Below are 13,245 nucleotides of genomic sequence, written 5' to 3'. Positions count from 1 at the left end.
CTTGCAGCTCTTCCAGCTACCCCTTAGACTTGCACTCCCTCTGCTTTCAGTGGCATCATGTTTCTTTCCCTCTTCCCTCGTTGATAGGTCTTGAACATCTTGTACATTTACCATTTATTATATTTACTACCTCCTACCTATTTGCTTCAAAAGATAATGTAGGGGCTTCCCTGGTGGCGCAGTGGTTGAGAGTCCTCCTGCCGATGCAGGGCATACGGGTTTGTGCCCTGGTCCAGGAAGATCCTACATGCTGCGGAGCGGCTGGGCCTGTGAGCTGTGGCCACTGAGCCTGCGCGTCCGGAGCCTGTGCTCCGCAACGGTAGTGGCCACAACAGTGAGAGGCCCACGTTCCACCAAAAAAAAAAAAATGTAGGAGTGGGAGTCTGCCAAAGTACTCTCCTCAGGTAAGATAAGCAAAGAATCCATTTAACATACAGTTAAAAGTATCATCCTTGTGTGCAGTACTCTTGGCTACTGAAGAGTAAAAACATAGTATCTAACGTAACATGTAAGTACTGTACGTGTTAACCCGTTCAATCCTTATGACAATCCAATGAGGTAGTACTTTTTTATTGAACTATAGTTGATTTACAATATTGTGTTAATTTCTACTGTATAGCAGAGTGATTCATTTAAACATACACATCTTTTTTATATTCTTTTCTATTACAGTTTATCAGGATATTGAATATAGTTCCCTGTGCTATACAGTAGGTCCTTGTTTATCCACCCTATATATAATAGTTTGCATCTGGTAACCTCAACCTCTCACTCCATCCCTCCCTGACCCCACCCTCCCTTGGCAACCACAAGTCTGTTCTCTGTGAGTCTGTTTCTGTTTCATAGATAAGTTCATTTGTGTCACAGATAAGATTCCACATTTAAATGATAACATACGGTATTTGTCTTTCTGACTTCACTTAGTATGATAATTTCTAGGTCCATCCATGTTGCTGCAAATGGCATTTCATTCTTTTTTACGGCTGAGTAGTATTCTATTGTATATATGTACCACATCTTTATCCATTCATCTGTTGATGGACACTTAGGTGTTTCCATGTGTTGGCTATTGTAAATAGTGCTGCTGTGAACATAGGAGTACATGTATCTCTTTGAATTATTATTTTGGCTGCAATGGGTCGTTGCACGCGGGCTTTCTCTAGTTGCGGTGAGCGGGGCCTACTCTGCATTGTGGTGTGCGGTCTTCTCATTGCAGTGGCTTCTCTTGTGGAGCACAGGCTCTAGGTGCACAGGTTTCAGTAGTTGTGGTTCACGGGCTCTGGAGCACAGGCTCAGTAGTTGTGGCGCACAGGCATAGTTGCTCTGTGGCATGTGGGATCTTCCCAGGCCAGGGCTCAAACCTGTGTCCCCTGCATTGGCAGGCAGACTCTTAACCACTGTGGCACCAGGGAAGTCCTGAATTACAGTTTTGTTTGAATATATGCCCAGGACTGGGATTGTTGGGTCATATGGCAACTCTTTTTGTTTTTTCAGGAACATCCATACTGATCTCCATAGTGGCTACACCAATTTACATTCCCACCAACAGTGTAGGAGGGTTCCCTTTTCTCCACACCCTCTCCAGCATTTATTATTGTTATTTGTAGACTTTTAATTGGCCATTCTGACCATTGTGAGGTGGTAGATACTTCACTAGTTCTCATTTGCATGTCTATAACAATCAGCAGTATTGAGCATCTCTTCATGTGCCTGTTGGCCGTCTGTATGTCTTCCTTGGAGAAATGTCTATTTTGGTTTTCTGCCCATTTTTTGATTGGGTTTTTTTGATATTGAGTTGTATGAGCTGTTTGTATATTTTGGAAATTAAGCCCTTGTCAGTCATATCATTTGCAAATATTTTCCCCCCCCGTTCATGGATTGTCTTTTTTTTTTTTTTTTTTTTTTTTTGCGCTACGCGGGCCTCTCACTGTTGTGGCCTCTCCCGTTGCGGAGCACAGGCTCCAGATGCGCAGGCTCAGCGGCCATGGCTCACGGGCCCAGCCGCTCTGTGGCATGTGGGATCCTCCCGGACCGGGGCACGAACCTGTGTTCCCTGCATCGGCAGGTGGACTCTCAACCACTGTGCCACCAGGGAAGCCCTGTCTTTTTGTTTTGTTTATGGTTTCCTTTGTGCAAAAGCTTATAAGTTTGATTAGTTCTCATTTATTTTTGCTTTTATTTCTGTTGCCTTGGGAAACTGACCATCGGTACAGTTTATGTCAGAGAATATTTTGCCTAAGTTCTCTTCTAGAAGTTTTATGGTGTCGTGTCTTATATTTAAGTCTTTAAGCCATTTTGAGTTTATTGTGTATGGTGTGAGGGTGTGTTCTAACTTCATTGATTTACATGTGGCTGTCCAACATTCCCAGCACCACTTGCTGAAGAAATTCTTTTCCCCATTGTATATTCTTGCCTCTTTTGTTGAAGATTAATTGACCATAGGTTTGTGGGTTTATTTCTGGGCTCTCTGTGCTGTTCCATTGATCCATATGTCTGTTTTTGTGCCAATACCATGCTGTTGATTACCATAGCTTTGTAGTATTGTCTGAAATCTGGGAGGGTTATGCCTCCTGCTTTGTTCTTTTTCCTTAGGATTGCTTTGGCAATTCTGGGTCTTTTGTGGTGCCATATAAATTTTAGGATTACTTGTAGTTCTGTGAAAAATGTCATGGCTAATTTGATAGGGATCACATTAAATCTGTAGATTGCTTTGGGTAGTATGGCCATTTTAACAACATTAATTCTTGCAATCCAAGAACATGGTATATCTTTCCATTTCTTTGAATCATCTTCAGTTTCTTTTATTAATGTTTTATAGTTCTCGGCATGTAAGTCTTTTCACCTCGGTTAGGTTTATTCCTGAGTATTTTATTTTTTTGGATGTGATTTTAGGAGGAACTGGTTTTTTTACTTTCCCTTTCTGATTTTTCATTGTTAGTGTAAAGAAATGCAACCAATTTCTGTATGTTTGCTGTATCCAGCTACTTTGCTGAATTCGTTTATCAGTTCTAGTAGTTTTGTGTAGAGTTTTTAGGGTTTTCTATATATGGTGTCATGTCATCTGCATATAGTGGCAATTTTACCTGTTCCCTTCCAACTTGAATACCTTTATTTATTTTGTTTGATTGCTGTGGCTAGGACTTCCTATATTGTGTTGGATAGAAGTGGTGAGAGTGGGCATCCTTGTCATGTTCTACATTTTAGCAGGAAGGCTTTACCTTGTCATCATTGAGTATTATATTGGCTATGAGTTTGTCATAAATAGCTTATTATGTTGTGACATATTCCCTCTATATCTCTTGGTAAGAGTTTTTATCATGAATGGATGTTGAATTTTATCAAATGGTTTTTCTGTATCTGTTGAGATGATCATGTGTTTTTTGTCTTCTTTCATTGATGTGGTGTATCACATTGATTGATTTGTGTATGTTGAACCATCCATGTGACCCTGAGATGAATCCAACTTGGTCCTTGTTTATGTGGTGCCAGATTCGGTTTGCTAATGTTTTGTTGAGAATATTTACATCTGTATTCATCAAAGATACTGGCCTGTAATTTTCTTTTTTGGTAGTGTCTTTGTCTGATTTTGGTGTCAGGGTTATGGTGGGTTCATAGAATGTCTTTGGGAGTGTTCCCTCCTGTTCAGTCTTTTGGAAGAAGAGTTCAAGAAGGATTGGTAAGTTCCTTGTGTGTTCGGTGGAATTCACCTGTGAAGCTATCTGGTCCTGGACTTTTGTCTGTAGGCAATTTTTTTTTTAACAGGTTCTATTTCATGTCTAGTGATCAGTCTGTTCAATTTCTTTTTTTAATTTTTATTTATTTATTTATTTATTTTTGCGGTACACGGACCTCTCACTGTTGTGGCCTCTCCCGTCGCGGAGCACAGGCTCCGGACGTGCAGGCCCAGCAGCCATGGCCCACGGGCCCAGCCGCTCCGCGGCATGTGGGGTCCTCCCAGACCGGGGCACGAACCTGTGTCCCCTGCATTGGCAGGCGGACTCTCAACCACTGTGCCACCAGGGAAGCCCCAAATTTCTTTTTTTTTTAATTTCATTGCTTTGTGCAGGCTTTCTGTAGTTGCAGTGAGCGATGGCTATTCTTCGTTGTGGTGCGTGGGCTTCTCATTGCAGTGTCTTCTCTTGTTGTAGAGCACAGGCTCTAGGTGCGTGGGCTTCAGTAGCTGTGGCTCATGGGCTCCAAAGTGCAGGCTCATTAGTTGTGGCACGGGCTTAGTTGCTCTGCGGCATGTGGGATCTTCCTGGACCAGGGCTTCGAACCTGTGTCCTCCACCTTAGCAGGCAGATTCTTAACCACTGCGCCACCAGGGAAGTCCCAATTTATTTATTCTCGATTCAGTTATGGTGGGCTGTATGTTTCCAGAAACTTGTTTGTTTCTTCCAGGTTGTCATATTTGTTGGCATATAATTCTTCATAGTATTCTCTCAGAGTTTTTTGTATTTTGGCCATATCGGTTGCTATTTCTCTTTTTTCGTTGCTTATTTTGTTTATTTGGGTCCTTTTTCTTCTTGGTGAGCTTGGCCAGAGGTTTGTCAGTTTTTGTTTACTCTTTAAAAAAAACTAGCTCTTGTTTTTATTTTTTTTTTCTATTTTTAAAACATCCTTTATTTAGCACCTCTATGATCTTTATTATTTCCTTCCTTCTGTCATCTTTAGGTTTTGTTTGGTCTTTTTCTAATTCTTTTAGGTGGTAGGTTAGGTTGTTTGAGATTTTTCTTGTTTTTTAAGGAAGGCCTATATCACTGTGAACTTCCCTCTAAGAACTGTTTTTGCTGCATTCCATACATTTTGTATGGTTGTGCTTTCATTGTCATTTGTCTCAAATTTTTTTTATTTATTAATTTATTTTATGTCTGTGTTGGGTCTTTGTTGCTGTGCGGGCTTTCTCTCTAGTTGCGGTGGGCGGGGGCTCCTCACTGCAGCAGCCCCTCCCGTTGCAGAGCCCTAGGTGCGCGGGCTCAGCAGTTGTGCCTCGCGGGTTCTAGAGTGCAGGCTCTGTAGTTGTGGCACACAGGCTTAGTTGGTCTGCGGCATGTAGGATCTTCCCGGATCAGGGCTCGAACCTGTGTCCCCTGCATTGGCAGGCGGACTCTTAACCACTGCGCCACCAGGGAAGTCCTGTCTCAAATTTTTAATTTCCTCTTTGATTTCATCGTTGACCCATAGGTTTTTTAGTAGCGTGTTTTAGTCTCCATGTAATAATTTTTTTTCTCATTTCTGTTTCTGTGGTTGATTTCCAGTTTCATGCCCTTGTGGTCAGAAAAGATACTCAAATAATTTCTATAGTCAAATTTGTTGAGGCTCATTTTGTGCCCTAATATGTGGTCAATCCTAGAGAATGTTCCAAGTGTCTTGAAAATAATGTGTATTCTGGTTTTCTTGGATATAATGTCCTGAAAGTATCAATTAAGTCTAAATGTTCTATTGTATCATTTAGGATCTCTGTTGACTTATTGATTTTCTGTTTAGAAGATCTGTCCGTTGATGTGATTGGGTGTTAAAAGTCTCCTACTATTACTGTATTCCTTTCAGTTTCTCCCTTTATGTCTGTTAGTATTTGTTTTATGTATTTGGGTGCTCCTATGTTGGGTGCATATATGTTGACAAGTGTAATATCCTCTTCTTGTGTTGATCCTTTTATCATTATATGGTGTCTTTCTCTATGGTCTTTGTTTCAAAGTCTATTTTGTCTGATATGAGCATTGTGACCCCCTCTTTCTAGTCATTTCCATTTGAGTGAAATATATTTTTGCATCCCCTCACTTTTCAGTCTGTGTCCTAAAGTGGGTCTCTTGTAGGCAGCATGTTGTAGCCTCTTTTTTTTTTATCCAGTCTGCCACTCTGTCTTTTGATTGGAGCATTTAGTCCATTGACATTTAAGGTAATGATTGATAGGTATGTATTTATGGCCATTTTAAACCCTGTTTCCCAGTTGATTCTCTATTTCTTCTTTGTTTCTTTTTGTTTTTCCTTTTGTGGTTTGATGAGTTCATTTTATATTGTGCTTTTGTTCTCTTTTAAAAAAAAAATTATTTTCAGCTGCGTTGGGTCTTCGTTGCTGCGCACTAGCTTTCTCTAGTGGCAGCAAGTGGGGACTACTCTTTGTTGCGGGGCATGGGCTTCTCATTGTGGTGGCTTCTGTTGCGGAGCACGGGCTCTAGGAGCGTGGGCTTCAGTAGTTGTGGCACGTGGGCTCAATAGTTGTGACTTGCGGGCTCTAGAGCACAGGCTCAGTAGTTGTGGCACACGGGCTTAGTTGCTCCACGGCATGTGGGATCTTCCCAGACTAGGGCTTGAACCTGTGTCCTCTGCATTGGCAGGCGGATTCTTAACCACTGCACCACCAGGGAAGCCCTGTTCTCTTTTTGGTTTTTGTGAATCTGTTATATGTTTTTGATTTGTGGTTACGCTGTTTTTCAAGTATGTTAACCCCTTCCTTTACGTGCTTTAGACAATATTCATATATGCTCAGACACTTTCTAAAAAAACCCTACATTTTCTTACTCTTCTCCACATTTCATGATTTTGAGGTCTTCTTTTACATCTTCATGTTTATCCTTTTGCTGTTCATTGTGGTTATCACTGCTTTGACAAAATTTTTTTTTTCTTTTAATCTGTATACTGGCTTATTTTCTCTTTCCTGTAGCTTCTTGCTTCTTTTCTATTTGGAGAAGACCTTACAGTATTTCTTCTAGGATAGTATTTTTTTTTTTTTTGAGCATTTAAAAAAGTATTTATTCAGCTGCACCAGGTCTTGGTTGCAGCATGCAAACTCTTCATTGCGGCATGTGGGATCTAGTTCCCTGACCAAAGGATCCAACGCGGCCCCCTGCATTGGGAGCGAGTAGTCTTAGCCACTGGACCACCAGGGAAGTCCCTAGGATAGGTTTAGTATTGCTGTATTCTTTTAGTTTTTGCCTGTCAGGGAAATTCTTTCTCTCTCCTATTCTAGATGATAATCTTGCTGAGTAGAGTATCCTAGGTTGCATATTTTTCCCTTTCAGGACTTAACTGAATATATCTTGCCACTCCCTTCAGGTCTGTAAGGTTTCTCTAGAGAAATCAGCAAGAGGGTTCCCTTGTAATTAACTCTTTGTTTTTCTCTTGCTGCCTTTAGAATCCTCTTTTTATCTTTAACTTTTGCCAGTTGAATTATATGTCTTGGTGTAGGTCTGTTTGGGTTTTCATCTTGTTTGGGACCCTCTGTACCTGGATATCTGTTTCCTTTCTAGGTTTGGGAGGTTTTTAGCCATAAGTTCTTCAAATACGTTTTCGATCCCCTTTTCTCTTTCTTCTCCTTCTGGAATTCCTATAGATTGGCACGCTTTATATTATCCCATAGGTCTCTTATATTGCTTCCTGTTTTTTTTTTTTTTCATTTGGCCTTCTGACTGCTGTTCTGATTGGGTGATTTCTATTATTCTGTCTTGGTTCTTCTGCACTATTCAATCTGCTGTTCACTGCCTTTAGCTCTCATCTCTGCAGATGAGTTTTCTAATTTTTCTTGGCTCCTCTTTAGTTTCTAGTTCCTTTTTACAGTAATCTGTATCTCTATTGATAGCCTTTCTTAATTCCTTCAGTATTTTCATTATCTATTTTTTGAACTTGGTGTCTATCAGACTGAAGAGATCTGTTTGTTCTTTCAAAGGGGAGTTCTCTTGATATTTTAACTGGGGGTCATTCCTCTGCTTTATTTTATTTGTATTTCTCTTACTCTGAGTTTAGGAGAAACATTCATCTACTGTGATCTTGGAGGGCTATGTAGGAGCGTCCCTGTGTAGACTGCATGCATTTAATATTTTTGGTGCAAGGGCTATGTTTAGTATGGATGCCTGCCACCTCTTTCCTCAGTGTGTCCTGGCCCTTATCTCCTTGATAAGGGGGTGTGACTGGTGGTGTGACCAGCGCCCGCACCGCACCGGATGTTAAGTGGGGCCTTCTTTTTGCTCTTTGGTTGTTATAACCCTGTCAGGGACAGTATCTGCTCCCTAGTTGTTGGAGTAGAAGCCCCCAGATCTGTTTCTGAGTTGCACTTCTGAGCTGCGGTGCGAGGTAGGTGGGATTGAAGTGCTCCCACTGGGAGAAGAGCCACTGAGTATTCCTCCACCAGAGCTGTCTGCCTGGGAGTGCGCTCTATTGTTAACCTGTCATCCTTTTGTGCGGGCTCACAGAGTACACTGTTGGCACTGCCATCTGTCCTGCCTCAACCGTAGGAGTGCTGGCAACTGGCTCTGGTACCCCTGAGGTGGTGTTTTCACAAGGCCACCAGCGCAGATCCACCGAAGTCAGGTCCCAGGACTGCAGTAGTCTTGCACCTGGACCCTCTGTGGAAGCTATGGAGGCAGCCCAGACCTGTCCCAGCCATGGGGGCACCCGTTTATCGCTCCACGTCCCGTAGTGCTGAGTTTACAAAGCTGGAGGTGGAGGTGTAAACCCGCGTCTCACGCAGCCCTGAGGAGAGGTTTAGCCCTGCTTCCTAAGTTGCACAGCCTCCGGCACCTGATCCCAGAGGCCGCTTGGGCAGTGGCTGGTGCACAGAGGAAAGAAGCTGCCACACTGGGCCCTGCCCCTTCCTTCGTGCACTGCTTAACAGTGGCACTTTGCCTCTATGGTGGGCCTGGGCTTCTGTGTACAACTCTGCTTACCGCGCTCCAGCCCCTTTGGGCTGTCTCCACACGGCCAACCCCAATCCTCTCCCCAGGTCTGTCCTCTAAACGCAAGTTTCAGCACCCAGCCCCCACGTGTACCCACGGGCGTGGGCGTCTCAGGCTGGGGAGCACGGAGAGGTGGCACGTGGTTGTGCTCCCATCTGAGCCGCTGATTCCTCTTCACAGCTCCTTCCCAGGGTCGCAGGTCCCATCCCGCTTCCCCCACCCCCGCCTCGTCCTACACAGGTTCACGGGGAGATCTTTCTTGTCCTTTCAGGTGTTTAAGGTGGTCTGCTAGTGCTCAGTAGGTATTCTGTGAGAATACATACGTAGATGTATTTTTGGTGTATTTGTGGAGGTGAGTTCCATGTCCTTATACTCCGCCGTCTTGATTAGAGCCCTGAGATAGTACTGTCTGACGGATGAGGAAATCAAGGCTTGGAAAGGTCACACAAATAATGAAACTGGAAAGCAAAACTTTTATACCTGATACGTACACAGAGCAAAACAAGGAAAATGGAGAACCATTTCAAATTTTAGACAATATTCAAGTTAAATATTTTAGATTAATATGTAAATTTGATGGACTGGTTGGAGGTTTTGTCTCCCACGAAGGCATTTTCCTTCCCAAGTTGGAGAAAGTTGAAACATGTATTTAATAGCTAAAGTGTGTGGCAGTGGTGGCTGTGTGTTTGTGTGCACACAGTCTAGAGCCACTAGAGGGAGCCAGGACTCAACAGAAGACAGATTTGCACCAGCTGGAAGCAATGCCTAAACTCTGATTACATCTCAAAAGGTAATGCCAACCCAAATCAGCACTTCTAATGAAAACCTGTTTTCAGGATCACTCGGAGGACTCAAATATGAATATAAATTGAAGGCTTAATACTTCGAATCACAACTCTTATGCTTGGAAAGAATTAGATGATTTCCAGATAGGATTGTAGCCCAGGAGATGTTCTTCCTAGTTTAGCACACTGCCCTTTGGGAGGAAATTTTGATGGGAACACTTGTCTTGAAGTATTTAAACATAAGCCTATTTAAGGTGTTTTGTTTGTAAAAGCATCATTTGGCCTCAAAAATACAGTAGCTTCCATAGGATGGATGTCATTGGGGGTGGGGGGGTCTTCATTTCTTAAAGAAGCTGCCACTTGTATTTTCTTGATCCTGTAAGTGCCTTGAACTGATAGATTTGAAGTCTCCTTCGACTCTATCCCAATCCCCACTTCCTTGTTTTCCCAGGGACAACACCACTCTTCTGTGTACCCTTCTGGAACATATTTTGTACTTAAATGTACATATTTATGTATCTTTGAACAACTAGCAGTGTAGTTTGTTTTTTTTTCATTTACTGAAATGGTATGCTAAACACAGTTTGCCATTGACTTTAAATTCATCATTGTTTTTGAGTTTTACCGTGTATACATGTAGACAATACGTTTCTTTTAATTTTTTATTTTTTCATTTGTTTTTGGCTGCGCTGGGTCTTTGTTGCTGCGTGCGGGCTTTCTCTAGTCGCGGCGAGCGGGGGCTACTCTTCGTTGCTGTGTGCAGCCTTCTCATCGTGGCTTCTCCTATTGCAGAGCACGGGCTCTAGGCATGCGGGCTTCAGTGGTGTGGCTCACGGGCTCTATAGAGTGCAGGTTCAGTAGTTGTGGCGCACGGGCTTAGTTGCTCCACAGCATGTGGGATCTTCCCGGACCAGGGCTCGAACCTGTGTCCCTTGCATTGGCAGGCAGATTCTTAACCACTGTGCCACCAGGGAAGCCCAATACATTCTTTTAAATACTGCATAGTAGTATTTCTGAGGTATGCCACAATTTATCAGTTCCCTCTCTGAAGATGATTAGGTTATTTGTAATTTGTTAACTTTTATCAACTCGAGTAACATTCTTTTTCTTTTTGGACAAGAAAGTAGGATTTATTGGTGGGCACGAGTAAGGAGGGGACAGCGCCAAGGCTCTCATGCGTGCAGGGCCTGCCATTTGTCCAGAGAGCCACGATTAGGGATGTATTTGACCCCACAGGCCCCGGGATGAGCCAATTTTCTGCCACCATGTTTTCAAATTCATCTGCATTAAACTTAGTGAATCCCCACTTCTTGGAGATACAGATCTTCTGGCGGCCAGGGAACTTGAACTTGGCCTTGCGCAGTGTCTCAATCACATGTTCCTTATTCTGCAGCTTGGTGCTGATGGACATTATGATTTGGCCAATGTGGACCCTGGCCACTGTGCCCTGGCGCTTTCCAAAGGTACCGTGCATACCTGTCTGGAGCCTAGACTGGGGACAGCATGCCAGTCATTAACGTACACTGGAAAGGGCTGTCTCCAAGGTCCCTTAGGGCAACCCGTATAGGCAACAGGCTGCATACACTACCGAGGAGGCTAAAATCATCTAGTTAGATACCTGTAACTGCAGTAGCTAGGGTACAGGGTAGGGCTGCATTTTCAGTTTTACTAGGTGTTGATAGATTATACTCCAGAGGCTGCCCATTTGTGTTCTCAACAGCAGTGTACAAGAGCCCCGTATTTTCACATCTTTACCAATGCTATAGTCAGACATGCTAACTTGCCAAGCTGATTGTTTTAACCTGCGTTTTCCTGATTATCGGTGAGATTCAACATTTTTTTCATGTGTTTTAGCCATTTCTCATGTATTACATACCTTGCATTTAAGTTAAACTTAGAATTTTACACAGTACCATTCTCTGAAGTGAATTTTAATATTGTATTAAAAAATCTAACTTGTTACACGATACATATGTTCTATGACTTTATGTATACATCCATATACATATATCAAGGTAAAGTCCAATACAAAAAAAAAAATAGTTTTCCCATGGCCAGTGTTCTACGGAAGTAAGACTGTGCAAACTTTATTTTGGAGTCAAATAAGATTGCAACACTAAGGCAGAACAAGGCAAAAGCAAATGTGTCCACAGTATATTACAGAATATCTTGCATAGCTTATTTGTTCTCACTTGATAAACTCATTTTAGGATTCTGAAAGATTTTCTTTTCTCAATGAATTTATACAAGTTAGTGTGTACTTTTTGCCTTTGCTCTATAGCAAACCAGCTTTCTCAGTACTAGTTATGTTTTAGTTTACAACCTTATAGAATTAATGATAGCTTGAGCTTTTGGGGCCCTGAACTGTTTCACTGTAATCCTTGATACAATGACGTACAAATACATGTAGCATTTTGAATCTTCATCTGTATCTCAGGCGATTTTCCAGGGCTTCCATTCTCTGTGTCATTTCTTCTAGTAAATCTCAAATTAAGGAAGAGGAATCTGAATGGCCTATATTTATTTACATTCAAATCAACTTGATTTATCTACATAAGAATTTGTGTCCTGAAAAATCTAAGGCTTTGGGGTTTTTTTTTTCCCATTTCTGTAAGTATTTTAAAATTCTGACTTATAAGTTTATAGTAACTCATTAGCATGTGCTATCAAGACTGTAAATCTGTATGGGGTTAAATACTCTTTTTTTTTTTTTTTAACTTTAAAGCCAGATAGTTCAAATTTTTCTTATTAAAAATTTTAATTCTACTCACACCCCTGTTGCTTATAAATTAATTTGCCATAGCACACCTCTTGAAGCCAAACTGATAATGTTGGGAATGAGGTGAAGAGAAGAAAACAAAAGGATTAGGCCTTGGAAAGTAAGATATGACATCAGAAGAGATGAAGAAGGATGGGGAGTTTTCACCAATGATGATAGGACCAAAGTGTAGCAGCCTTGAAGACTTCTGACCTATGCTCTTTTATTATTTTTTTTATGATTTTTAAGATTTTTTTTTTTTTTGGATGTGGACCATTTTTAAAGTTTTTATTGAATTTGTTACAATATTGCTTCTGTTTTATGTTTTGGGTTTTTGGCAGCGAGGCACGTGGGATCCTAGCTCCCTGATCAGGGATTGAACCCGCACCCCTGCATTGGAAGGCAAAGTCTTAACCACTGGACTGCCAGGGAAGTCCCAACCTATTCTCTTTTCTATATAACTGCCTTATTCTCTTGTGAGGTAAAATTCTCAGAGGTGGGCTGGGAAAAGGCAGAGCAGAGGAGCATTACAATAAACATTTGTCTTCCTTCCTGAAGCTTCTTAATACCCTCCACCTGCTCCCTCAATGGCAGAATGAGAGCCTGGATTCATCACCTATATTAAACACTGTCAGATTATTTTACTTTACTTTATGGAGCATATTTCCAGTTTTCAGAGAGGGAATGGCTGTATGCTGTTCTTTATTTTATAAACCCATTTGCACAGAAATAATTCAGAATTAAACCATTTCCCTTTAGACTAGTTGATGCATGTTGAGCTAGATATCAGGCAGCTTTAATAAGCTTACTATAATTTTAAGTTCAGAGCAGGTGGCAGGGTGTGTTCAGTGTATAAAAGCACTGAATCCTCATTTCTCCATTATCCCAAAGCATCCCTTTTATTTGTAATGTTTTAATGAATCATTGGATCCTGCTGTTTGCCTTGGTAGAATGTTTCATCTTAGAGTGCTGATAAAAAAGATCTCTGCTGCCAAACAAAAAAAAACCCACCCCAGTCCTCTAAACCTAC

The 13,245-nt window shown here is 41.8% G+C and overlaps 1 protein-coding gene and 1 pseudogene across 5 annotated transcripts in view; both read right to left on the bottom strand.

Annotated features, from left to right (window-relative positions):
* Positions 1-10,988: 10,988 nt before the first annotated feature.
* Positions 10,989-11,071, bottom strand: LOC116742825 (annotated as a pseudogene).
* A 299-nt stretch (positions 11,072-11,370) lies between these two features.
* Positions 11,371-13,245, bottom strand: part of MATN2 (matrilin 2) — a 155,508-nt gene continuing 153,633 nt past the window's right edge. For all 5 annotated transcript variants that reach the window (XM_032610116.1, XM_032610112.1, XM_032610115.1 and 2 more), the window contains one exon: positions 11,371-11,935. In XM_032610116.1, the coding sequence (XP_032466007.1) occupies positions 11,880-11,935 (56 nt within the window). In that variant the 3' untranslated portion in view covers positions 11,371-11,879. The remainder of the gene's footprint in view (positions 11,936-13,245) is intronic.

This window comes from Phocoena sinus, chromosome 17 (assembly GCF_008692025.1).
Source record: "Phocoena sinus isolate mPhoSin1 chromosome 17, mPhoSin1.pri, whole genome shotgun sequence".
NCBI lineage: Eukaryota > Metazoa > Chordata > Mammalia > Artiodactyla > Phocoenidae > Phocoena > Phocoena sinus.
This window is presented reverse-complemented; position numbering and strand designations above follow the sequence as displayed.